The sequence below is a fragment of the Brienomyrus brachyistius genome, chromosome 16, assembly GCF_023856365.1.
Source record: "Brienomyrus brachyistius isolate T26 chromosome 16, BBRACH_0.4, whole genome shotgun sequence".
NCBI lineage: Eukaryota > Metazoa > Chordata > Actinopteri > Osteoglossiformes > Mormyridae > Brienomyrus > Brienomyrus brachyistius.
This window is the reverse complement of record NC_064548.1, coordinates 5,625,696-5,651,278: the sequence shown is the minus strand read 5'-3', so window position 1 is coordinate 5,651,278 and position 25,583 is coordinate 5,625,696. Positions and strand designations below refer to the sequence as shown.

Here is a 25,583-nt window from a genome sequence, read left to right as displayed (position 1 = left end):
CCACAGCATTTGAGAAAACACACGTGTTAAGCGGCCTCTGCATATTCACAAGGCATTTCAAGCTCTTTTTGAGGGTTGCGGGCTTTAATGGCTTACCGGACAATGGCAAGGCCACAAAAATGCAGGCATGGCATTTCCCACGGGCACCTGACATCGATGCTGCTAAATAAAGGACACTCTTGCGGAGAGCAGGGACACCATGCCAAAACAAAAATGGCTCTTTATATCTACTAAAAACCAGCAAAATGCAAATGATGTAAAGGTTCTCTTGATTATGAGATGCCTGTTCTTTGGTTGATGAACAGGAATACCGACGAGTAAAAGTAAAGTGCAGATGAATCTCTCGCGAGCAGATGCGCATGCAGCTCCGTCTGCAGGCATCATTTTGCACACGTGCATGATCTCTGCAACGTGAACGCACAGCTATAAATCGAGCCGCTGCAGGACTGAGCCTCGGCACACTGACATGCTCACGCAGGAGAAAGCGCCCTGCGAGCTGTACTTCACAATATCGATAAAACAAAGTGTGCTATGCGTTCTGCTCTGCTGGGCCCTGGGAGCTCAACTGGGAACACAACCTCAATACTAGCCTCCTACACTGATCATACTCTCAAGTCAAATGGCCGCTTTGTAGGTACCAAAATGATCTAACTCAAAAATTGAGCTGTTTTTTGTTTTTACTTATACAAAAACTTAAATACAATCAATAAAAATGTCCATGCGTTATCATGTGAAGGTGTGTGTTTTTAATGCATCAATTATGGGACTGACTTAATCCACTTAACATCCCGCGCTGAGTGCTCACTGTACGCAAGGCAGAGCTGGCAGACAGAAGACACGTGACAGGACTCCTGTGTTTTACTCATTCAGGCAGCATGTGGCTAATAGCTATGCTTTCTGTCCTTTAGGATTTGACATAGATAAGACAGGATAAGAATCTTCATTATCACTCGCCACAGAGCGGCGAAGTGTCATTTAACAACACTGCAGCCAGGCAATACAGCATATGCCTAATCAGGGGCAATATAGAGACACACAGGGACTGACAGAGAAATAAACTGAACTGAAATACACAATATACACAATATAAGAAGTATGACATGAGAAATACATGTATATTTCCAACAGCAAAATGAATTGTGACTGTATCCATGGATCATTTTGTATATTGATGTGAGGGAGGCATGTCATTTCATCATACTTCTCACGATTTCCAAACCACAAATCAGGCCTGGTGTACGCGACGGGAGCGCTCTGCCTGTCACCTGCGTGAAAGTCCAGGCCGACAGCGAACAGAGTGCCAGTGACCGGCATCAGGGCCTCGCTGCTGTCGCTGGGGTCGAGCGAGATTCCTCGGATCCCCTCGTGGATGGAATACATTAGGAAGGCTCCAATACCTGTCTCACACACACAGACAAACAGGAGTTCAAATTGACATCTGTTTCGTGAGACTTCACAACTGAGCCAAAGCTTCTCTTTTAGTTATTATCTCCAAATACATACGTGTGCGCGGTGAATTGAGCAAGGAATGCCAGTGCAGTGAAAGCTATTTAATAAACAAAAAATAATGACAGCAACCAAAGCTACGATAATGACACTATATAGGACAGACATCAGGAGCCTGAAGATGGCGCAGATGGTGGCCCTGGAGAGTGGCGGCATGGTGCCGTTACTTTGAGGCAAACTCGTCGGGCCTGGAGCAGCTCACCTTCGCAGGAGTGGCGGTCACTTCGCAGGCTGTAGCCCACCGTGCAGGAGCAGGTGCGGCTGGTTTCCGAGACGGGAAAGCAGAGCTGGGAACAGCCGCCATTGCTGAGCTGGCAGGGGTTCCTCCCTGCTCGACAGGCAGATCAGCACCGACAGAGGTGAGCGGCACTACTCTGCAGCCCCTTGTCTGTTATTCACATATGAGGTTCGGCTAGGCAAAAGCAATCGAATGCCTACAAAATCCCACAGTTCAAAATTTGCATAATACATGTACTTTGAGAAAAAATTCTAAAATGATTTAGCCCATATCTCATGAATATTATTTTTTCCATTAATAGGGCTTATTATTAATATTTGTTCTATTGAATACTCAACATTCTGCGGCAATAGATCTGATTTTCTTTTAACTTCCTTTTAATTACGCCTAAACAATACAACATGAAAGACTGATAACTGGTAGATTCCAAAAACACAAGTCCCCTACTGTAATTAAGTACAGATTTAAGGAGAATGAATGTAAAAAAAATATTCAGTTCATTAAAAACACAGAAATCGTATAATAAGAATCCCTTATTCTCTTGAGCATAATTCATCACATAAACAGAAGGAAAGAGCTGACAGTCGTCACAGGACACAGTTGTGCTGATGTTAGATGCCAGAACACCATCATGCTACATGTCCTGAGGTTAACCAATGACATCCCAAGCCTGCATATTACCCAATATCAGAGCGTGATAGTGGTAAAGGGGTGCAAGCCTTTATTTCTTGTGCACAATATCACCTGCACCTTCAGAGAAAAGTTATAAAACCACACTCCCATGCGGTTTGTGTCAGGGAGACAAATGAGAAATGTAATTGGTCCGAGGAATTTCAAGCACCTACTCAAAAGATTTACCTTAAGGACTCCTTAATTGCCATTCTTTATACTAATGGAATGCTTAGGCGATCTGCAGTAACACTGTTAATGGACCTGCCATTAATACAGATGGTTCTGACAATAACTCACACAACAGACTCTGTGCCTAGTTTAAACCTCAATCTGCTATTTTAAGGATTAAAACATGGTTGGGTCCATTAACAGTTTCCAACGTGCAAATTTCTCTTGCCTGCCAATCTCTAAATTGTAAAATTAGTGGGATATATTAAAGCTCTGACCTGTGGAATTGTCCCACAAGCCGTATAGCATCACTGGACATATCTGAAATGATGCCTGTGAGCCAGTCATGTGCCCAATGACAAAATGCCAGATCGATCTCAGGATTATAGCAGCCGGCTAGTGCCAGTTGAAGTCCATGTGGCGCCCAAGGCAAGCTTTAGTGCCAGTGCCCCTGCTCCGAGACCAGAGTTGGGTAATTCAGGTCCAGAAGGTATAGGTCCAGACCAAGATTTTGTTTCAACCAACTAGTTGAACATAAAGAGTCACAGTCACAGAGTACTCAACTGGTTGGTTGAGACAAAATCCCGGGCTGGACTTTTACTTTCTGGACCTGAATTACCCAACTAATTCAGCTAAGTGAAATAGGCTGGCTAAGTCAGCAGATGCCTCTCTAGGTGGCCGCTGGTGTCGCCTAATGGGTTGACCGACACTGCGGTTCCTCTGGCTGTACCTTTCTGGCCCTCCCTGTCGTAGACCTTCATGTGCAGCACGCCATTGGTCTTGTTCCGTAGCACCAGCATGTTCCGGGCGTCCCTCTTGGTGACGATGCCTAGCTGTGCCAGACTGTCATCAGCCCACCATAGCTTCCCACCTTAAAGAGAGAGAAGCATCGCACCGCAATTTCATCAAAGCTTGCATAGCTTTGGGGGGGGGCAGGGGGATTGGGTATATGACCATAAGACTGTCATGCATAATCAGAGCGTTCAAGAGCTATGGCGAGCGCAGCTCATGTAAAAGAGAAGACGAGTGAAGACGATGAATAAATTGTAAAAACGATCTGGATCTGGATGAAGTTTAGGAGTTTCATTTTAATCAATTTGCCAGTTGTTGGATAAATATTAAGCACTGACAATAACACACCTAAAATGCACTCAGAGAAAACTCAGCGAACTAAAACTTATTTTTATGCACACTGCATCAGTTTTACCGCGTAGCAGAGCAAAGGGCTATTTTATTGAATGAATGAACGAGCCACATTGCTGATCATCCTACAATTGAGTAAATCCATCACATGATTAATAGCTAGATTAATTATAGACAGAGAGAATCCTCCTCACACAACATAGCACATGGATTCAGGATTTTTAACAATTTATCATTCATGGGCCAGAAGATACCAGGAGACGCCTGCATCATAGGGTTTTGGATCCCATGGCGTTGGTGGTGGGGGGGGGGGGGGGCACAGAGTATTTTCCTGTTAAATCTATGCATGGTCCGAGAGGAACAGAAAGGAAGCTGCCTCAGCAGTCCAGAAACACCCCTGAGAATGGGCACCCCTACGCTGATAGCCCTAAGCCGGGAGCCCTTGGGACAGGCTGCTATAGCAGCTCCATGCTGATAGCCGTAAGCCGGGAGCTCCTGTGGCGGACTCTATAGCAGCCCCACGCTGATAGCCCTAAGCCGGGAGCCTCTGAGACGGCCTCTATAGCAGCCCCACGCTGATAGCCATAAGCCGGGAGCCTCTGAGACGGCCTCTATAGCAGCCCCACGCTGATAGCCATAAGCCGGGAGCCTCTGAGACGGCCTCTATAGCAGCCCCACGCTGATAGCCTTAAGCCGGGAGCCTCTGAGACGGCCTCTATAGCAGCCCCACGCTGATAGCCCTAAGCCAGGAGCCTCTGAGACGGCCTCTATAGCAGCCCCAAGCTGATAGCCGTAAGCCGGGAGCCTCTGAGACGGCCTCTATAGCAGCCCCACGCTGATAGCCATAAGCCGGGAGCCTCTGAGACGGCCTCTATAGCAGCCCCATGCTGATAGCCGCAATCCGGGAGCCTCTGAGACGGCCTCTATAGCAGCCCCACGCTGATAGCCGCAATCCGGGAGCCTCTGAGACGGCCTCTATAGCAGCCCCACGCTGATAGCCTTAAGCCGGGAGCCTCTGAGACGGCCTCTATAGCAGCCCCGCGCTGATAGCCATAAGCCGGGAGCCTCTGAGACGGCCTCTATAGCAGCCCCACGCTGATAGCCTTAAGCCGGGAGCCTCTGAGACGGCCTCTATAGCAGCCCCACGCTGATAGCCTTAAGCCGGGAGCCTCTGAGACGGCCTCTATAGCAGCCCCACGCTGATAGCCGTAATCCGGGAGCCTCTGAGATGACCTCTATAGCAGCCCCACGCTGATAGCCATATGCCGGGAGCCTCTGAGACGGCCTCTATAGCAGCCCCATGCTGATAGCCGTAATCCGGGAGCCTCTGAGATGACCTCTATAGCAGCCCCACGCTGATAGCCGTATGCCGGGAGCCTCTGAGACAGCCTCTATAGCAGCCCCACGCTGATAGCCCTAAGCCGGGAGCCTCTGAGACGGCCTCTATAGCAGCCCCACGCTGATAGCCCTAAGTCGGGAGCCTCTGAGACAGCCTCTATAGCAGCCCCACGCTGATAGCCCTAAGCCGGGAGCCTCTGAGATGGCGTCTATAGCAGCCCCACGCTGATAGCCCTAAGCCAGGAGCCTCTGAGACGGCATCTATAGCAGCCCCATGCTGATAGCCCTAAGCCGGGAGCCTCTGAGATGGCCTCAATAGCAGCTCCACGCTGATAGCCTTAAGCCGGGAGCCTCTGAGACGGCCTCTATAGCAGCCCCACGCTGATAGCCCTAAGTCGGGAGTACCTGGAACAGCCTAATGGCTCCAAAGAACCAGTCACTGTCCTGACAAGCGTTCCACAAAGCAGGATTATGGGAAAGTCTAACTTAATTCGACAAGTCTGGCTCATTTAAGTGGGAATTCCGTTCCATCAACGTGTCTTAAATGAATCCCCACTGAGCTAGCATGGTAACTTACGCGAGTCAACAATTCTACTCTGGACCAGGTTAACTGTCTCGCTTAGTTACTGTAGGCGTTGTCTCAAACGTCCCAAAAGATCATTCCGTCGGATGAAATTCCGCGCTCTCACTACTTATGTCATGTGATCAATATAATAAAGGCCATAAAAATCACGTCTCAGCATTCCAATTAATTCCAGAATAATAAAAATAAAAGCGTACCCATATTACAAAGGTCAAACATGAAATGCAATGATTGAAATTGGGGTGATAAAAGGAAGATATTTTTATATTTTGTTTAGTCAGTCTACTTTGAAAGTTTATTAGTAAAAAGCAAAGACAAGGTTATTTGTGCAGACAAGGTTATTTTTTGGGAAAGTCTGGCTTTCTTTAGCTACTTTCATGGAATACCCCCTTGCTTTGAGTTAAAATAATACTCACAAATTCCCAGGGGATGCTAATCAGTTAGCAAACAAGCTATGATGTCGATGATATTTTCCTATTAATCATGTGCAATCTTCCACTCTGTGAAATTTTTGCATAATGCATGCCAGTCTGCAGTCATCGAAAGTTTGGGAAGCCCAACTTTAAATGACAAAAACATAATCAGGTATTCCAATGAAAATGAAATGAGCCTTTACTTTCCATTTGCAAAAGTACAGGCAGTCCCCAGATTACAAACCTCCGACTTACGGACAACTCTTTCTTAAATACAGACTCTGATAAAGCCTATGACATTAATATTTGAGTTAAATACATGGTTTGCAATAAGGAACACACACATTTCTTTATGGCACTCATGAAAACATTGTGCAGTTTCAGCGGTTCGTCATTATTAATGTTATCGTAATGTTACCTCAGAAATACCCCTTCCGGTATGCAAGACAGTGATGGAACAAGAGTGAGTGTTAACCTTATAGAATTATGATCAGTTTTCTTTTTTTTATCTAAACCGTTTTAAGAACCATTTCTTTAATGTTTTTACAATACTGTTTACCTACACACATGCACGCAAAGATTTTGTATATAGGTACCTTTATGAGCATATTCTTCTTCCCTTATTATTATTGTAATTATTATAATTTATTATTATGCACCTTATTATGCGTGTGAGTGACAAACATTTGACTAACTGATGCTAAATAAGAACTATATGTACCTGTCCCTACAAATTTTACTTAAAGACTGACTTGGCATATTAACAGTCCCTTTATGAAATGGTTCCAAATGCATGTTGTTTATTTGTTGCGGCAAAATAAAGATCTCTTAAGTTGAAATTATACATGTCCAGCCTGCTGCCACTTTACAGTTTACATATATTGCAGAACCACCTGGCACTTTACTGCAAATTGCATGCTACTGCTTAACGTTTTATCTCATTATACCCATGTGCCCTGTTGCACAGTCTTGGAGCTATAGGAAAACGGGCATTTCAGTAAACAGTCTCTGAGTATAACTGTGTTTGTGACAAAGCACACTTTAACTGATTAATTGATTGACTGTCATTCCCCACAAGCACAACATCACACAAGCCTGGAGCCTAAGCAGCGGAAATCCATACCATGCAAACGACACTCCACAGCCACACAGGAGAGGAGCTGCTGGCCCAGAGGGGTGGGGCCACAGCGCCCCCCAGTGAGTCACCACAGCATCCAGCACATAGCCACCATTCAGCCTGTGTTACAAACTGCAAGGTCTAACAGTTACAAAACCACCTGTCCCACTGCATTACGGATGTCCTCCTAAAAAACATGACAGGTCAAATGCAGTCGCTCTCTCGTAAAAGCCAACAATACTAAATCTCAAGAGCCTGTTGTCATAAAAACAGCAGGAATGTCTAGTTAGGGTAAGAAATCTGCTATGATGACTACTAGCTGAATTTCTGAATTCCCAACCGAGGGGACCTTGAGTCGATCTCGCTGATAATAGATCAAACCTGGGACACTGAAGCATTCTCCTGCCTAATCGACAATTACTTAAGGCAGTAATTGTATTTTAATGCATCTGATGACCTTGTGGCAAGAACCAGAACCAGCTGCTTATGGACAACTGGTGACTATAAATGAATATCTGATCACGTGACCTCATTGTTATACAACTGCAATCTTTCTATCACCAAATCAACAATTCAAAATACTCTTCTAATGAGATCCGAACTTTCATCTCACAGCCAATACTGCTATTATTGAAAGCGAAAGTAATAAGCCCGTGCCTTCTAACAAAACAAGATAATCATATTCTTGCTAAAGCTAATGAGGCAATGAACATTACAAAAGATAACGTATCCTCCAGGTAAAATCAACATAAATCCCTCCATCAGTTTTTCAATTATCTACAGAGGAGAGAACGATCTAGGTGAAACTCTTGTAAGATCTCAATCATATTTGATTCACACTGGATTTTTGGGCAGAATGATGGCATCAACAAAATCAATTGAAAGCAACACAAATGGCTGATTAATTACTGCATGGCAAGATTAAAATACTGAGGGTCACATTTTCCAATTAAATAATAATCCAGTAAACATACCATCACCATGGTATAAAGTGGCACATTATACTATACAACTGATTTCGTGCAAAGGGCTAAGATTTTGTGTTCTTTAAGGTTTTTTTTTTTTTTTCTGTAGTCATCCAGCGCTGCTAAAACACTTAATTAGGCTTATTACAAATGGCAACAAAATACTGAGCAAGACCATTCAGTTCATTCGTGCCTCAGAAACAGAAGCATTCCGATTGTACTGTATGTGGTGTAAATGCTGGACAGAGCAGATTTGACCATTAATTAAGCAAGCATTCATTTTAAGGAATATATAGAACCATTTTAGTTCATATCCATGTAATGCTCCAATCTTGCATTTATCAGTGCTGCCTTTATAGTGGTCATCACAGACACGCATTAGTATAAGCAGAGTTGCATGAATGATTTTGAACTATGGATAAATATTTTAAAAAGTTAGACTGGTGTCAGAAACAAATGAGAAGTGCAGTTAATTTGTGTACAGCTGTAGCACAGGGTCAGGTAACGACACCCCGTGGGCTTTTTAAAAGCACACAGCTGCAGCACCTTGGAAAGAGGCTGTTAACAAGTTTAAAATCCAATTCAATGGAGCTCTTTTTAACATGGCGGAAAAGGGAGAGGCCTCACAATGCTTCACAAGGTTTGACACCATTGACAGGATCCTTTCATCGGGGGACTAGAGTAGCTATCAAAGCAGCATCAGAGTGCAGAGGCCTCTAATATGTTGTTGCCATTTCTTTTGAAATTATGTTCAAATGAACGCATGAAGCAAGACACGCATCCTGTAGAGCTGTCCCTCTATTATGAAACATTCGATTCTTCTGACCAGCTCTTGCTTAAGGTACAAAGTGAACATTTTCCCTTTCAGTCTCGCAGCTTGCTGTTACTGTTACGCTGATATTTTCTCTCTGACTACTATCTCCAATATAGTTTTAGGCTGAATTGTTCAGTGAATCAGGGCACAATGGCAGCTCAGGAGGGAGAGCTGTGACCTCACACCTCCAGGGCTCAGCAGGTCAGGACTCTGTACCCGTGATCAGAAGGTCACCGGGTCAAACACCTTGACGGGCGAACTGATACTGCCACTGAGCAAGGCCCTTAAGCCCCAACTGCTCCGGGGGCGCTGCACGCTGGCTGACCCTGCACTGTAACCCCCAAGCTTTGCTTCCACCTGCATACGTGTCTGTCAGTCTCATGGAGAGCAAGGTGGGACAGACGAGGATGAAAAAAGTGCCACATTGCACATCCTATTCCCTTGCCAGGCCTGGCTCTCTGTGTGCAGAGGGTGTGTTTGTATCTCCCTCCAGCAGGCCAAAACACAAGGGGAAGTGTGGCCTCTAAATCGCCCTTAGAGTGTGAGCACGTCCCGCGATGGACCGGCATCCTGTCCAGGACGTTTCCCGCCGTGTACAGTCAGTGTCCTGTGCTGGGTAAGTGATGTGGAAAATACAAAGTCACTAGCTGTGATTTCAAGTTCAAACAATTTCAGTCTGGTAGTGTTAATTATCTCTCTAACCTGGTTATGCTCTTCAATATCTCTCTCGCCATCTCTCTCTCTCTCTCTCTCTCTCTCTCTCTCTCTCTCTCTCTCTCTCTCTCACACACACACACAGACACACACACACACACACACACACACACACATACACACACACAAACACCCTAATCCCATCTAATGACAACCTTAACTCCTACCCAGCCCTAACCTTAATCATAAGTAACCGAACAAAATTCAAGACTTTTGGCATTTTTAGGTTTTTGATTGCAGTCATAGATTTTACTATAATTGAGTTTCCCCTTGTGGGGATCAAAAAAAATGGTTTCCACAACGTTAACATAAGAGGCTTTTATTGTGGGTACATTTCTATACCAGTCCCACACACACACAAACATCAGTGCTGCAACTATTCTCTGCTTTGCAATATTATGACATATATCTGTACCAGCTCTGGGCAAATGCTGAGCTGCTGAGCTCTTTTTACTGGCCTTAAAAAAGGGGCCAAAGCTTTATGCTCAAGACTATGAAAATTTACAATCTACAAATCATCATTTGAATTAATAAAAACAGATAGTGAAATCTAGCAAGTGTATTACTGCAGCTTTCATGTGGCATGAAAATAATCAATAAAAAATGCCACCGTTGTCAGATTTGGCTTCCGCAGACAACAGGCCTAATTGCCCAGGCCTGATTGAGATGCATTTGTTAGTCACAAAACAATTGCTTCCGTTAATTTCTGAGCGCACAAAACCTCAGGGTCCAGGACGACACATTTGTCAATTAGCAGTGAGATACAGAGGCACTTTGCCTTGGAGCAGAAATCATTACTATAGCACCAAGTAAGCATTCAAACAGTGCCGAGTTTATCAAGAACCTCCCAGAACCCTTGTTTGGAGATTGGAGAATGCAAATTACATAAAAGGGTAAAAGATAAGACACTGTGTTTTTCCCCACGTGCTATTATATCAGCTAAATCTTTAATGTAATTAATTCCAGTCAAAATGCTTCACACGTGCATGTATATACAGTACACATAAATGTAAATGTGGTTATGTTCATAAGCATTCAGTTAGATTACATCTTCAAATAAATGTGACAGCACCCTGCTCCAAGAGGCTAGGCAGCCAGCCGAGTCATCGCTCTGAAAGGACAATTATCTTGGGCCACAAGACATTTGGAGGGACAAAGTCAATATCCATCTACCCCAGAATTACTGAGACCCTCGTCACAGGACATCAGCAGTATCCGACCAAGTGTCGCAAAATTCCTCTTGATGGCTCTAACGCTCTTCCTAAGAGGTGAACTGGTGCTCAAAGATGACAGCTAGGTACTTAATTCCGGGCAGAATGCCAAGATGTGCCTTTAAAAAGCATAAGAAGGAGAAGTAATTAGTCAGACTGCACTGACAAATGTACTGTTTGCAGGTTCAGATGCATCCGGTATCAAATCAAAGCCCGATTTCGGTCATGGCGAACGCCCTGTTCTGTTCACCCTTAAATAACATTTCTCATAAACTCAGCCTCCTTCCCGTGCGTGTTTGTAAATGGCATCTTTGCAGGCATTCCTGGGTCGCGGTTCAGACACGAGACGTACAGGATTCACACGGCTGTCTCGGCATTTCACGGAGCACCTGCGCCGTGCAACTCAAAAGTCACCTTCTTCAAGCGTGACAAATCAAAGCCAAGCTCATTTTTTCAGGTTCCTGCGACCATTTGTCAGCATGTGGCTCTAAGAAGATACCACAGACAAACCAAACACCAGAAGCAAGCGGGGAGATCAGATCCCAGCACGAGAAGAAGATTTATTCTGAAGGCAGGTGCCGGGAGACTGATGGAACCTATGACACGTGGCAATGTCACATCCAGCTTAAGATTCATTCCCTGTGGCTTCAGACAAAATTACCATACTGTAATTTAAAAATAATTCACAACAAAGCATGCATGGCTATAATTTGATATGCAATGCTAATAAACCCAGTTTGAACTCTGTAAAAAACATGTTTCGCATAATTATGTTAGGTGCCATGCCCTCTATGCTTATTTATTATATTACACAGCTAAATATGCCAAATACTTTTTACCTGTAATGTGTCAGAAAGTGTTTCTTAATCAATTGTACAACAAGGGAGCCTTATAGAGAGAGTGAAGACGCTACACCAGAAGCTCAGAACTGAAATGGCATTTGTGTCCACCTGGCCACACATTAAGCAGCAGCTCTCCTCATTGGGCTGAATATACATGCGTGTCCAAACATAGGAAGTGTAAATCCAGCTACATCCTCTGCCAGATCTTACGGAGTATCACAATTCTTATTAGAAATATTTGTCAAGGTTCCTTTGAATGGAAGCATGTAAGGGAATTCTATATTTAGTTTTGATGTTATATCGTGTCACAGCAGAATCTAAGGAGGTGCCCGGTATGCCTTATTTTTAAATCCAAGTCATGATTTGCATCTTACCAGTTTGAATTTGAATGTTTTTCTAGTGTTTGGAACATGCTGGCTTCAGTCCTGGGAGTCCTCCTTGGAAATGTTTTCCATGAAAAGTAAACCCCGTTTCTACTCGAGCCCGTGTTTCACAATATAATAGCTGCAGCTCAATGTTTGCCACAACATAATATGTGCTACCTGCCCCCTAATAAATGTATAATGTCTGCTTAAGTGTAGGTTATGTAGACATGCAAGTGGCATTAATTGGGATGGGAAATGTCACAGCAGATAAACACTAACGCCGTATTTACATATTACTGACTTAGCAGACAACCGCTGACTGTTTATATATAATCAGCCAGGATGTCACTGTTCATATCAATTCAGAATAAATACATTATATCCTACCAGTAGTTTTTAATGGTAAAATGTTTCTGCCAGTTTTTGCATGTGTACTAGAAATATATTTTATTGGAATATTAAATCAGGCAGCATTTTTTTTAAGGACTGCTGTGACAGCAAACACCTTGTTGAATTAAATCCATTCGAGCATTCAGACACAGGTGACAAAGTACTAATTAGGCAAACCTCAGAGTTTTGTGCAACGATTTTTCAGCTTGAAATAACAGGCGTGTTTACAAAAGACAGGCTTGGTAAGTATTGACGGCAAATCTGGAAAAGTTACAACCACGCTATTGTGTTTTGTACAAAATAAAATGCACTTTATCATAGTATATGACGATTCGTAAAACATATCATCTTATGGTCACCCTGAACTTTCTGGTCCTCTCTACAATGAAATCACATTTGCACTTGTGTGAGGAAAATGTTCCAGGTGCCATTGAGTTCTGCCTCTGGGATCGGCTCTGCACCCCCCATGACCCTGAATAGGACATGCAGTTACTGAAAATGGAGGGATAGATGGATGGCACTGATGTTCTAGCAGAGGAGTCTTTACATAAAGCAGGTTCACCCTGCAGCAGGTACAGTCTCACTCCTACAGCACGGGTGGCTCATGCTGTCACTTATCTATGCAAATTCACAACTGAATATTACATTAGAAACATCGGACATCAAATGTAATTGTAAAACCATATGGTGGGTGTCACAATGGAGATCTTTCAGACATGACAGGCCTTGTTATCTGGTTCCATATGCTTCTCTGATCTATACATCCTTTTGTCATCTTTCTTCTCTCCATACTTAATATCTCTCCACTCTGTGTCATCAAACACCTCGAAGTGAAGCTGGCAGTCTCAAGTACCATCATAACAGTTGCCCCCACACCCCCCTTTTACATTTACTGGATTTTTTTTATAAAAGCTGCCCGATTTCTACCAGAATGGCCTAGAGGCCTGTTGATAAACAGCCTTGGTTTGCAGCCAAGTAGAAAAATGAAGTCTTCAGGTTAATGGTTATAAATGAATTAATTGACCGAGAAATCAAACTAGGTCACATGACCTTGCAGATGAAAATCAACCCCAATACTCTCCGAATTTATTCTGAAAGTTTCCCCACTATAGCATGTCCCCGGGATAAGAACTTACAGACAACCCATACTTATAAACAGACTGCCATAAAACCTGTAATACTAAAAATACAAGTTAAGTACAATGCTTCATAATAAGGAACCCACACACTACTTTGTGAAAACATTGCATGGTCTATAGGTCAAGGGTGCACATAATTGGTATGCAAGTACACATTCCCCTTTAAGAACGATACGTGCGACAATCGATTTTTTGCAGAAGCGACTGTTTCATAGCAGCGCAAAAGAACATAAAATAAGTACGCATTTGCGCTTTTACAAACAATCGATTGTCACACGTATCGTTCTTCAAGGTGAATGTATACTTGCGTACCAGTTACGTGCACCCCTGCCTATAGACATTAAATGTATGCTGGACACAATAATTGGCACCCATTTTTTTTTTTTTTATAAATTATTTCCTCAAACAAACCAGGAAACAAAAAAAAAAATCACCTGTGCTTAATCTTCACTGTTCACATGATGAATTAAGCACTGAAGGAAGGTTTTACTACATAAAAAAGGACTGATTGCATCCAGTTTCTTTTTCACAATGACAAAGACAAGAGAGGTACAGTAACTGAGCGCAGCACAACTGGTATTATCAAAAAGCAAAACGATTCCTAAGTTTACAAGGCAATGGCCAAAGAACTTGTTTTAAGTTATAAAACTGTTAAAATGCTTTCAGGACGTGCAGCGAAAAAGAAACTCAGTGAGAGAAGTCTGTGAAGGTTGGTGTGGATTCTGGAAAAAACACAACGCAAGACATCTAAAGTGCTCCAGGCTGACCTGGAGCAATCTGGAGTGGTGGTTTCTGGCGGTACCATATGCTGCACACTAAACCAAGTAGGACTCTGCGGGCGAAGGCCGAGGAGGACACCGCTATTGAAAGAATAGCACTAAAAGACAAGACGCATGTTTGCAAAAAACTTTCTTGGATAAGTCACAGTCATTCTGGGATAATGTTCTATGGACAGATTAAACCAAAGTAGAAACCTTTGGGAATGTAGTGCAGTTTGTTTATAGGTGACAGAATGAAGTAAAAACATGGTGGTGCTTCTATAATGTTGTTGGCCTACTTTGCTGATTATGGTTCTGGAGCCATTGAATATACCAAAGGAATAGTGAAAGTAGAAGATTGCCAAGGCATTTTAGAGCGAAATCTGTTATCCAGTGTCCAAAAATTAGGTCTGAGGTGAAAGTCTTTCAGCAGGTCAGCGCCCCAAATCCAACAGTATGAGGGAATGGTGGAAAAGGAAAAGATGGACTATTTTAAACTGGGCAGCAATGAGTCCTGACCAAAGTCCCACTGAAAACCTCTGCAGAGAGCTGAAATCTGCCACTGCAAAGAGGACTCCTGCAAAATTGAATGCATAGCAATGGATGAGTGGCAGAAACTACCAGCACTATCTGACAGTTTTTTTTCTTTTCAATAACTTTGGACATTTTATTAAAAATCTGATGGTTCAATTGCATTTATTTCTGAAGATATTCTACATTCTGCACTTAAAATTGAGGGGTGCCAATAATTCTGACCAGACCTGTATGGTGAGAGACTGGAACTGAGAGATTGCCTGAATCAGTGTCTGGAAAACCACTGGGCACAATTGTACACAATTACAGAATAAGCTTTACACTCCCCAAAGTACCAGGAAGTACCATGTGGTTGGTCCCATCAAAGCTATCAATAGCCTCAGCAAGCACTGGCAAAACGTAAGAGTTACACTCTTCACAGTCCCAGGAAGCACCTGGTGGATGGCTCTATCAACACTACAGATGTCCTCAGCAAACACAGGCAAATCAGAAAAGTTACCCTCCTTACACTAAAAGGAAGCACCAGTTAGATGACTCTGTCAACACTAAAAATGGCCTCAGCAAGCACTGACAACCTGTGAGCTTTACATTTCTCACAGTTCCAGGAAGCACCAGGTAGATGGCTCTATCAGCACTACAAATATCCTCATCAAACACCGGCAACCCATAAGCATTACACTTCTCATAGTACCAGGAAGCACATTCTTTATTTAAATCTTTATCAAAAGCCCGACTTTGCGTGACTTGTCTCAATGTAATCAGGTTCATCTGATGTGGCTCTTTGGCAGCCTTTACATGTGCCACCGCTAAGTGGCACAGCTTCAACTGTGGAGCAATTTGTCACTAAATGAAATAGGTCCCAGATCAACACCTATACAATAGATCCATTTAAACACTTTAAAGGGTTACTGTATTCACAAAATCTTTTGCAGTTGCCCTTTCCCTCATTTGCCATCACATAGTGTTGCTGCTTCAGTTCTAGCACAAAAGGCCTGATCAGTAAATCAAGAATAGATCTTTATCCATATGATGATTTATGAAGTGGTAATAAGATCCATCAAAAGTTCACAAGGTCATGTGTCTTCTGCCATCGCCCTTCCCTTTGCTGCCACTATGAAATGCTCCTTGAATTTTGGTGCAAAATCTGATCAGTTTCAGCAGTTAGCCCATATAATCGGTCTGCAAAGTTTGCATACATTACTTTTTGAGTTAACGCATTATAGACATAAGTGTCTGTGGCAAAGGACCGGTCTCAAAACCATATGTATTCCCCATGTGGGAAATACAATAAAAGTGTAATAGTCAGTGTTTTGTATCGAAAGGCAGAAGGTCAATCATCATCACCAAGATAAAACATGTCATTATGCTAACTACAACATTTTAAGGACAACAGTCCTCAAATGAACTGAATGGTTTGATATTAATGAGATTAATAACTGCCAACGATCTTAATTGTGTTATGTCCTGATGACACCATTTCACATGCAGCCAAGCGCAATGTCAATGTGGCTGTTTCACTGCTAACCAAACGACTTCATCCAGGCCCACTTTCCAGCACCAGTGAATCTATCCCCCTGAGCTCTTAGTAGATGGCTGACATGAGATGCCAGGTAAAGGGTCACTCACCCATGATGGCAAGGGCGGTGCCTTTCACCAGCTGCTTCTTCACTGGCTCCAGGATCTCCAGGCCGCTGCCATCCAGGTTGCATCTGTTGATGGTGCTGTTACCAGAGCTGATCCAATACAGCTTGTTGGCGGCATAGTCGATCGACAAGCCTGGTCGAGCAGAATGTCTGATTAGATGATTATTAGGAGTGTATCTCACTAGCCAATGGCTACAAGCTAGGAATGAGTATGTTAACACCATTATGACTGCCTGATGATATTTATTCTGATCTTATAAACAACCACAAGGAAACATCTTCATATCTCTACCCATGGGCACCTTGTCTACCTCACCTTAAATTCAACCCCAGCTAAATTCCAGCTCCCTAGGTAGATTACCAGCATTAACCTCATAAGCAATACATTTTTATTGTATAGTTTAAAAAGAGTAATTTACAGGTTGAGAAATCAGATACATTGTATTAAATTTTCTGGTCCAATTCTGTCGAAATGTAATTCTTTAGTCATATTCTTCTTATTGATTGCATGACTTATTTATTGTTATTCGAGATAATTAAAAGACAAATAAAAAAAGTGAACTGCATCGTAACATTAATTATTCATTTTATCTCATTAATAACTATAATTGTTACTGGACTACATTATTGACGTTCCACGCTTATCAAGATGTAAACATAACAATGAAACTTTAATTTAAAATCTATTTTTTCATTCAGATAAAGCAGCCTTGTTATATCTGACTCATCTCACTAGGTGTTTCCATAAGCATTTTGGCCTCCGCTAGTATTTGTTAACTAATATAATTGCTAAAAGAAAATTTATCCATCATTCAACCACCTGCCCAGTACAGCTCCATGGAAGGCCCTGAGCCAATGGCAGGGGTGGGGGTACCTAAACCAAGCAGATTAGAGCATGGGGACACCCTGGACAGCCCAAAACCCACACACAGCTGGGGTGGGACTCAGACCCTCACCTCCGGAGCTGAGAACGACCATACACTGACCCGTTTGTAAGAAAGAGAATCAAACTAGTAAGGTCTGTCACTATTCGAAGCCAGGGAGGACAGTGGTTTGTGGCAGTGTACCAGGTCACCCTCACCTGGTACACAATGCTGAAAACACAGACTGGGGAGACCTCAAAACAAACAATCAATGTAAACCCTTCCTAGAGCTACATGCACTTATAAACAAAGGTGTTTTAAAAACTTTTTCTTAAGGTTCTACAAGGCACGTCAAGATGATTTATGGTATGAATACATGGCTGGGAACAGAACAGGGTCAAAATACCTGAGAAACTGAAGGTTTGACCTTCGGCCAAAAATGAAAGACTCAATAAATGAAATATTGTTCGAACACTTGAAGAGAAACCTTTTGAAGAGACACAGATGATGATTCTTAAGGTTGCCTGGCTGAAAGAAGGGCAGAAGACCTCTGAAATACAGTCACATGTGTCTTTGTAATGCTACCTCTCAATGCAACAGTTGAACGTGTGCCTGTGGTCAGAAGGGCGCCAGTTCAAATCCCATGATCAGGAGATCTCTGTTGAGTCCTAGGGCGAGGCTCTTAACCCCTGAAAATGCTCAGGGCACTGCATGAATGCTTTACTCTCACCTGTATATACACTCACTGGCCACTTTATTAGGTACACCTGCTCATCCGTCAGCAGCACAATGTTTAAAATCATACAGATACAAGTCGTGAGCTTTAGTTAATGTTGACATCAAACACCTGAATGGACAATGATGGTGATTAAGTGACTTTGAACGTGGCATGGTTGATGCTGGTATGAAAATTTTAGAAACTGATTTTCACACACGACCATCTCTAGGGTTAACAGAAAATGAGAAAAGCGAGCAACGGTTCACTGGGCAAAAATGCCTCGTTGATGGCAGAGGTCAGAGAAGAATGGCCAGACTGGCTCAAGCTGATAGAAAAGCAAAAGTAACTGAAATATGCAAAGAAGGATAATGCAGAAGAGCATCTCTGAATGCACAACACGTCGACCTTAAAGCAGATGGGCTGCAGAAGACCACACCAGGTGCCACTCCTGTCAGCTAAGAACAGGCAACCGAGGGGACAGTGGGCATAGGCTCACTAAAATCGGAAAATGGAAGACTGCAAAAACGTTGCCTGGTCAGATGAGTCTCAATTTGTTCTACAGCATTCAGATTGTAGGGTCAGAATTTGGCATGAACAACATGAAAGCATGGATCCATCCTGTCTTGTATCAACAATTCAGGCTGATGGTGGTGTAATGGTGTGGTGGATATTTTCTTGGCACCCTGAGCTGGTGACAAGACCAGCCCCAATAACACTGCATGATGAAACTCACCAACAGGCTCCCTCTGGTTTTGGTGAAGGATTTTGCTATTGCTGCCATCCATGTTTGCCAGGTTTACTGTGTTGCCATCAGTCCAGTAGATTTTCCTGGGAAAATGTAATGAAACACCCTGAAATATATATAAAATCTAGACTCTGACATTCGGTTTTATGGCACAGTGGAAACATAAATCACACGCTACAGGTCACTTGGGGGACAGTAGTGCAGTAAATGCTGGTGTAGCAGAAAAGAGCCAACACCACCATTTGATTGCTCCTGCTCTGCTGAGAAACAGCAGTCCAACAGAAATACACACAAACCAAAATTTATACACCTCTACTTATCAGAACTGCACTACTGGAATATAAGCTAGTTGTTATACATGGAAAAGGGCATTTCTACATGAAAACTCTGTGCGACTACCTTAAACAAGCACTAAACAACTCCTAGTTTTCTTTGTTAGTTATTAGGAAACTATGGATGCCTTTGTATCGTACATTAGTATATGACTACTCAATTTTCTTTGTCAAGGTGTTGATTAGTTATCTTACCCCTTTGACGGGTGAACGACTAGACACTTTGGCCTGTCGATCCCGTGGATAATGGAGGTTTTTAGCGAGCCGTCGAAGCGGGCCACATTAATCTGCGATTCGTCGTTCTCTGAGCTCATCCAGTACATGTTCCTCGACAGCCAGTCTAAAGCCAGCCCGCGAACGTTTACTATATCTGGAGGTTTAATTAAGGGGGAGGGGAAACACACACACACAGATTAGATATCTATATCTTTGTGGGGGCCGTCCATTAATTTCTATGGGCAAAACTCTAATCCCAACTATGACAACCTCAGCCCCTACCCAGCCCAAATCTTAGCCATAAGTAACCAGACAAAATGCAAGACTATAGGCATTTTAGTTTTTTGATTGCATTCATAGACTAGGTTAACCAAGCTGAAGATCCACAACCAGATATACAAGTCGTGCACTCTGAAGCTGTCTGTCCCGATAAGGTCAGCTGTTTGCTAGGTACATCTCTTTCCTGATGGGTAATAAGGTTATTCACTGCAGGTTAGAAACAATGATATCACATTATTTTTGAAAATATTCTGTATTATCCATCTTGGGAATGTTTCAATATTTCAAAGCAGCCTAAACCTATAAGCCCAAACAGGTGTTCAGAGACTTATTCAGAAATGTACAAAAATCTCTTCTCGGCTGTCCGTACTAGAGGAGAAGTCAGATCTTGTTGCCTGGGGTTTAAATTCCCGGGCCGCCTGCAGGGATGCTGGGAGACGGACTGGAAACTTTCCGATTAAAGATGGATACCCCAAGAGATCTGGCTTTAATCCCCAACTCAGCAAAGGGACTCCATTTGGAGCAAATTTACTCCATCGGTTTCTTGAAGGATCAGAAAATACACGCAGCAGGCATGCCAGCGGCTGGGAAAACTGCAGGTGTGATCAGGCATCTCACGGCTCAGAGACGAGGCCCCGCAGAGGCGCCGTTACAAAGCAGCAGTGAGATGCATAAAAGCAGTGTTGGTGCAATACCTCCTGACACAACTGTCTCCAAACCAGTGCCGTTAATGAAGGCACGCTTTATCGTCTGCGTCTTCACATCAGCCCAGTAGATCCGCTCGTCTGCTGCGTCGTAATCCACTGCTGTGACATCATCGATGTCAGGCACCGTCAGGGCGGTGATGATGTTTAGGTATGGGTTGTCCACGTCCACACCCCGGATTTCTGACCTTCTGGCATACAAGAGGAATTTCTTCAGGGCTGTAGGGAGGGATGGAGAGAGGGAGAGAGAGAGAGAGAGAGAGAGAGAGATGCCTAAATCACCTGAAAACGTTAAAGGCATCTGCCAATTGTGACTGAAGAGAAGGTAGGAGTGACTGAAAAAAAAGATCAGGTGGGAACAAAGACGACGAATTCCAGGTGATGCGGAACCAATATACATCACAGAAAGTCCTGAAGAAACAGCATGAAATGCAGGTTGGAGTAGTTTTTGGGCAGCACTAAGGAAATCCTCCGCGCTATGAACGGGACTCCCAGTAAAAACATCAATGACTAAGCTACACCATGCCTGAATAAAGGATGGCAAATTTCAAATCTCAATTAAAAGCATAAACAGTAGTTCTGAGGGCTGGAATGTTTAACAAAGGGTTTGCATTTGCTCAGTAGGAGGGTTGGGTTTATTAGCACATTACGTGTAACTCGTTAAGAGTGAGCAGCTGGAGCACACTAGAGAAGTGATCATGACCTTCACAAAGCACCACTGGCAAATGAAAGTTTGGTGCCCCAGCCGGTTTGGGATTCGGAAGAGCGCTAATAGCTGCTTCCGTCTTATAGAGGAGCTTTTTTCAAATATACCGCTAGCTAAAAATAGGGAGTTAAGTTATTAAACTAAGTTAAATACGAGACACTTCCATCAGCATTGTTATTGGTGCAGGAAAGGGCTACAAGAAGCATGCAGAAATTCAGGTAGAGTTAGGGGTAGACATGATGTAAAACATCCAACGTCAACATAGATATTGGCAATTTTAATGCAAAGTACCACTAACAAAGAGACAAGGTCAAATGTGGAAGGCTAATCAATTTAAGTCTGTATCAATGCCTCTGCCACTTTCTTCTCCCCAATAAAACCAAGGGAACTGGACTACAGTATGTCTGTAAGCTGGACTTATTTGATAAAGAAGCAGAAACTTCTAATTTTTCCTACCAGAAATTTCTCAAACAAAAAGTGAATTAACTAACTTGTTCCTGTATCTTTTCACTAGCAGATTCTGGCCACCCCCGGATTCAGACCATGTTGTAGAGTGAACTCAATAATTACTGCTGCCAATTTCAAATTCATTGACAGACTGACACTCTGCCTTCAGACGACAGACACATGTAAGTCGCTAGTGACTCATTATCCCCAGACTGCCTTAATCAGGTCTTTTCATCACTCACTCCAGGGCTGTGAGAATGCGTTTCCCCAGAACCCGGGAGATGTTGACTCTTTTCAAAGTTCACACTTCGGAATATTAACACAGCTGTGCACTTTCAAATTAATATAAACGTGTGCTGTTTCACTTAAATGTCCATTGTTTTCCCAGACTATACTGAGGCTGGTACATCGGCCATCGTGTTACCTTCCAATCCGTTGACTGTCAGACGTCCGCATCATTCAGGAGTAGCAAATCGCTTTCATGGCTGCACATGGGAAGCGGGGGGGCTGACTCACCAAAGCACGAGCGGTTGTTGGAAGAGAGCTTCATGAGGTGGGGGCAGGCACAGGCCACCGTGCGGTCGTAGCTAATGAGGCATATGTGGGAGCAGGGGCCCCGCCCGTCGTTGGCCTTGCATGGGTTTGACACTAGAGGAGACAGAAAAAAAAATCCCCCAGCGATGTCACACCAAACACACCTCGATTATTAAGCCGTTAAGCGTGAGCATGGTGTGTGAGCTCATCTGAGGTGAAAACTGGCTTCACCGCATCAGGGGAGGTTCTGCTTGTGTGCCAACAGAAAAAAGAAAGATCACTTGCTGGGGGTCCGGCAAACCTCCTTCCTCCCGTGACAACAACGCCTGCTGCACCTCCTTGGAAGGGAACGAAGGAACCTACTTTTCTCATTATATTTGAAAGGAAAAGAAAGGAGGAAACACAAGAAAAATGAGGCTGTGTAAAGATAAATAGAGCCAAGCAGGTCAGCGGAGGGAATGAGGTTCAGCCACTGAGAGCTGTGGGCTCCCAAACCTGATGATGTCGCGTCCTCCCCACATATACTTACCCAGATACCGTGAAGAAGGGTATTATTACAGCCGTGTAAGCAACTCGAGTCCCCCATGACACATTTTTTGAGGTCAGAGACGACTTTATCTTGGGGGGAATAAAAACATAACCACAGGCAAAAGGCAGATTTGAGTAACTTGAGCAGCCTGAAATACATATATCAATGCACTTGTGATTTGATTTCTGTATACATATCTATATTTTTTCTTTTAATCTGGTGTATTTGTTTTGCATTAGATCAATCACATGACCGCAGTTCTAAGATGTGGTTTTAAATTGCCCGGGTACACCTGAGAGGGGTTGTCAGTTTTGGCAGAGTGAGATCTGCTCCGACGACGCTTCCAGGATCTTGAAATTTACTCCCCCCCGGCTGCCCTACCGATTTATTTATACTCCCACATTCTGTTCCCCCCTGTGGGATTCCCGATCCCCTGAGGACTGGCCAAGAATTAGGAAGGAACGGGCAAGATTTTCAGGAGATCAAAAGCATAATCATACACCGCTGTTCCTGTGATACCTGAACTAAATAAAAAAGGTAGCTCGCTAAACTCAAGGTCGAACAGGTCACAGGGACTCTGCACAGCACCGGAAAAAAAATCCCTGTCTTGGCCTTCCCCACACGCAAGAGAGTAGAAATAAAAGGGACAATGTACTGTAAGGAAGAGGATCGAGGTTTTTCAGCTGTAGCGTTCGTTTCCAAAAAGGGTCCTCATTTTGGCCATTTATGAAGCGACACTCCTGCGGGCCTTAACAAGCGTGCCCGTATTGGGCTCATTAACACATCGACAGTCACATTCCATCCAACACCGCAGAACCTGCTGTAATATACCAAAAAGAATGCTTTCAACTGTAAATGAACACGGTGACTAACAAAAAGGAAGCAGGTGCCAGGTTAAGGCAAAATACTTTGGAGATGAGAGAACCGGCCGGTGAGAGAGTTTGCTGCCGCTCTTTTCGTGCTGTTTTGTACTTTTCTGTCCTTTTTTATTGCCATGTATGGTGCAGAAACAGCTTAGCAGTTACTTGCCCTTAGCAATTTTCTTATCCTTTTGTTTTCATTTGAGTATATTATGGGATAATCCCAATGAATTAATTACCCACGCAGTCGGCACATAAGGAAAATTGGGATCAACTGGAGGAATGAAAACAATCTATGGGAACAACAGTGCAGCCCAACGTGACAATGCGCAACCCCCTCCAAGCGCGAAACCACATCACGCATGCTGATTAAGTCACGTAAACAGAAACAAGGAAATACTGCAATAAAAATATTCTTTTTCTCAATAAATATGTTTATGATAATGACATGCTTACTTTCCGATATGCGTACGATCGCACTCGTGCATTTTAGGGCTTGTTAAGGGCTTTCAGATGGCAACAGCCTGTTATTTGCATCTTAGGAAAGAGTGTAGGAGATGAGCAGTCTCTGACAGGCACACTTGACTCCTGGCAGTGCGAAAAGCTTTTCTTCTCACAAAATGGTATCTTTTATATACTCACAAGAGGCCCGGGTGAGTCACGCAACCTCACTGAAAGTTTATTTTAACTGCAGTGCTACTATCAATAAAATACAAAAAGACAAACTAGGAAACGTAAGTGTAATGCATAACACCCAGCCCTGATCTAAAGCCTTCTGCGCAGCTGGAAGGAAAACAAAAGGAGGTTGGTATACTATGTGCTAAGTGCAGGATTCACACAAACAAATTTTTTAGACCAATCACCACTGATGCACAAAAGGGTGAGAATAAAAGGCAAACCCTGCACATTGGTACTGAACACATATACAAGAAATAATAATAATACTCAAGCCAGAATGAGCCCAAGTCCATCTACACATAAAGAACAGTGGGCTCCTACATCCCACATCAAGACCACACAATATGAAGCTCAGTCACCAAACTTACAATCAATAGAGACAAAAAAAAAACAAACACCAAACACCATATGGATTATTACATCCACCAAACAAATCCGTGGAGGGACAGGGAGATTCACAGATCCATACACAAGTGTTCCTTTATTGGCTGGAAGCAGAATGCCACTGATACGCTCAGTAGGTGAATCCAATACCTCCCCCTCCTTCAGACAAAGGCCCTGTAACCCCTTTTATGCTACACATAGAAACATTAACTTAAAGCATATTTTTTACTTTCTATGCAAACAAACCAGTCTACCACTTTTCCCTCTTGTTTTCTCTTCAATATTGCTTCCGTAAATAATCACACACTCAAAACATGCCCCGCGAAATGGATTGAGTAAGAATTACAGGAGAGACCTGAAAAATAAATGAGGAGCTGGTAGGAAATGTTTCTTCCCGCATGTTGCATACTTATGTATATAAATGCATCACAAGTACAGGCAGTCCCGGGTCAAGGACGTCCAACGTACGGACAACTCGCTCTGCCATAAAGACTATTATATTAAACATTTGGGTTAAATACAATGGTTCGCCATAGACACATGTACTATTTTGTGACGCATGTGTATATTATTATTAAGAACTACTATTTAGGCTTCACCTATTGTTCCTTTCGGCGAAATTGTGCCTTGGGCCTTTGCAATTTCATTGGCAATATTTTAAAATACTGGTATAGCGTTGCTTTTTTAAGACTACAGTCGACAACTTAACATCACCCAAGCCCACTACTATTAGACATTTTGGTTATATAGGGCCCAAGCCGTCGTTAATTGGAAAATAGTCCACTGCTAACATCACAAGTTAGTTAGTAGGTAAAAACTGCCTGCTGCTTACAAACGGGTAAGACAGGTGTGTATTTATACCATGACATAAGCGGGTAAATTCAATCCAATCATGCAGTTTTTCAAAGGGCAGCTGAAAACAAGCCATCGTTTATTAACGTAGCTTCACCTACCTCCTGGTACTCGGCTGCATTATCAGTAAAACCAACTAATTTTAATCATATTAATATTATTAAAACAAGACTTGACTACCGT

General features: G+C 43.1%; 1 protein-coding gene across 10 annotated transcripts in view; it reads right to left on the bottom strand.

Moving 5' to 3' along the window:
• The window catches only part of LOC125710026 (low-density lipoprotein receptor-related protein 1B-like), a 339,401-nt gene that overhangs the window by 125,167 nt on the left and 188,651 nt on the right, over positions 1-25,583 (bottom strand). For all 10 annotated transcript variants that reach the window (XR_007382901.1, XM_048979177.1, XM_048979181.1 and 7 more), the window contains 8 exons: positions 22,080-22,211; positions 20,402-20,629; positions 19,407-19,581; positions 18,868-18,962; positions 16,537-16,686; positions 3,315-3,455; positions 1,709-1,834; positions 1,266-1,397 (listed from right to left, as the gene is read on the bottom strand). Coding sequence is in view for 9 of the 10 variants with exons in the window: in XM_048979177.1 (XP_048835134.1) it covers positions 1,266-1,397; positions 1,709-1,834; positions 3,315-3,455; positions 16,537-16,686; positions 18,868-18,962; positions 19,407-19,581; positions 20,402-20,629; positions 22,080-22,211 (1,179 nt within the window). In the remaining variant the exon portion in view is untranslated. The remainder of the gene's footprint in view (positions 1-1,265; positions 1,398-1,708; positions 1,835-3,314; positions 3,456-16,536; positions 16,687-18,867; positions 18,963-19,406; positions 19,582-20,401; positions 20,630-22,079; positions 22,212-25,583) is intronic.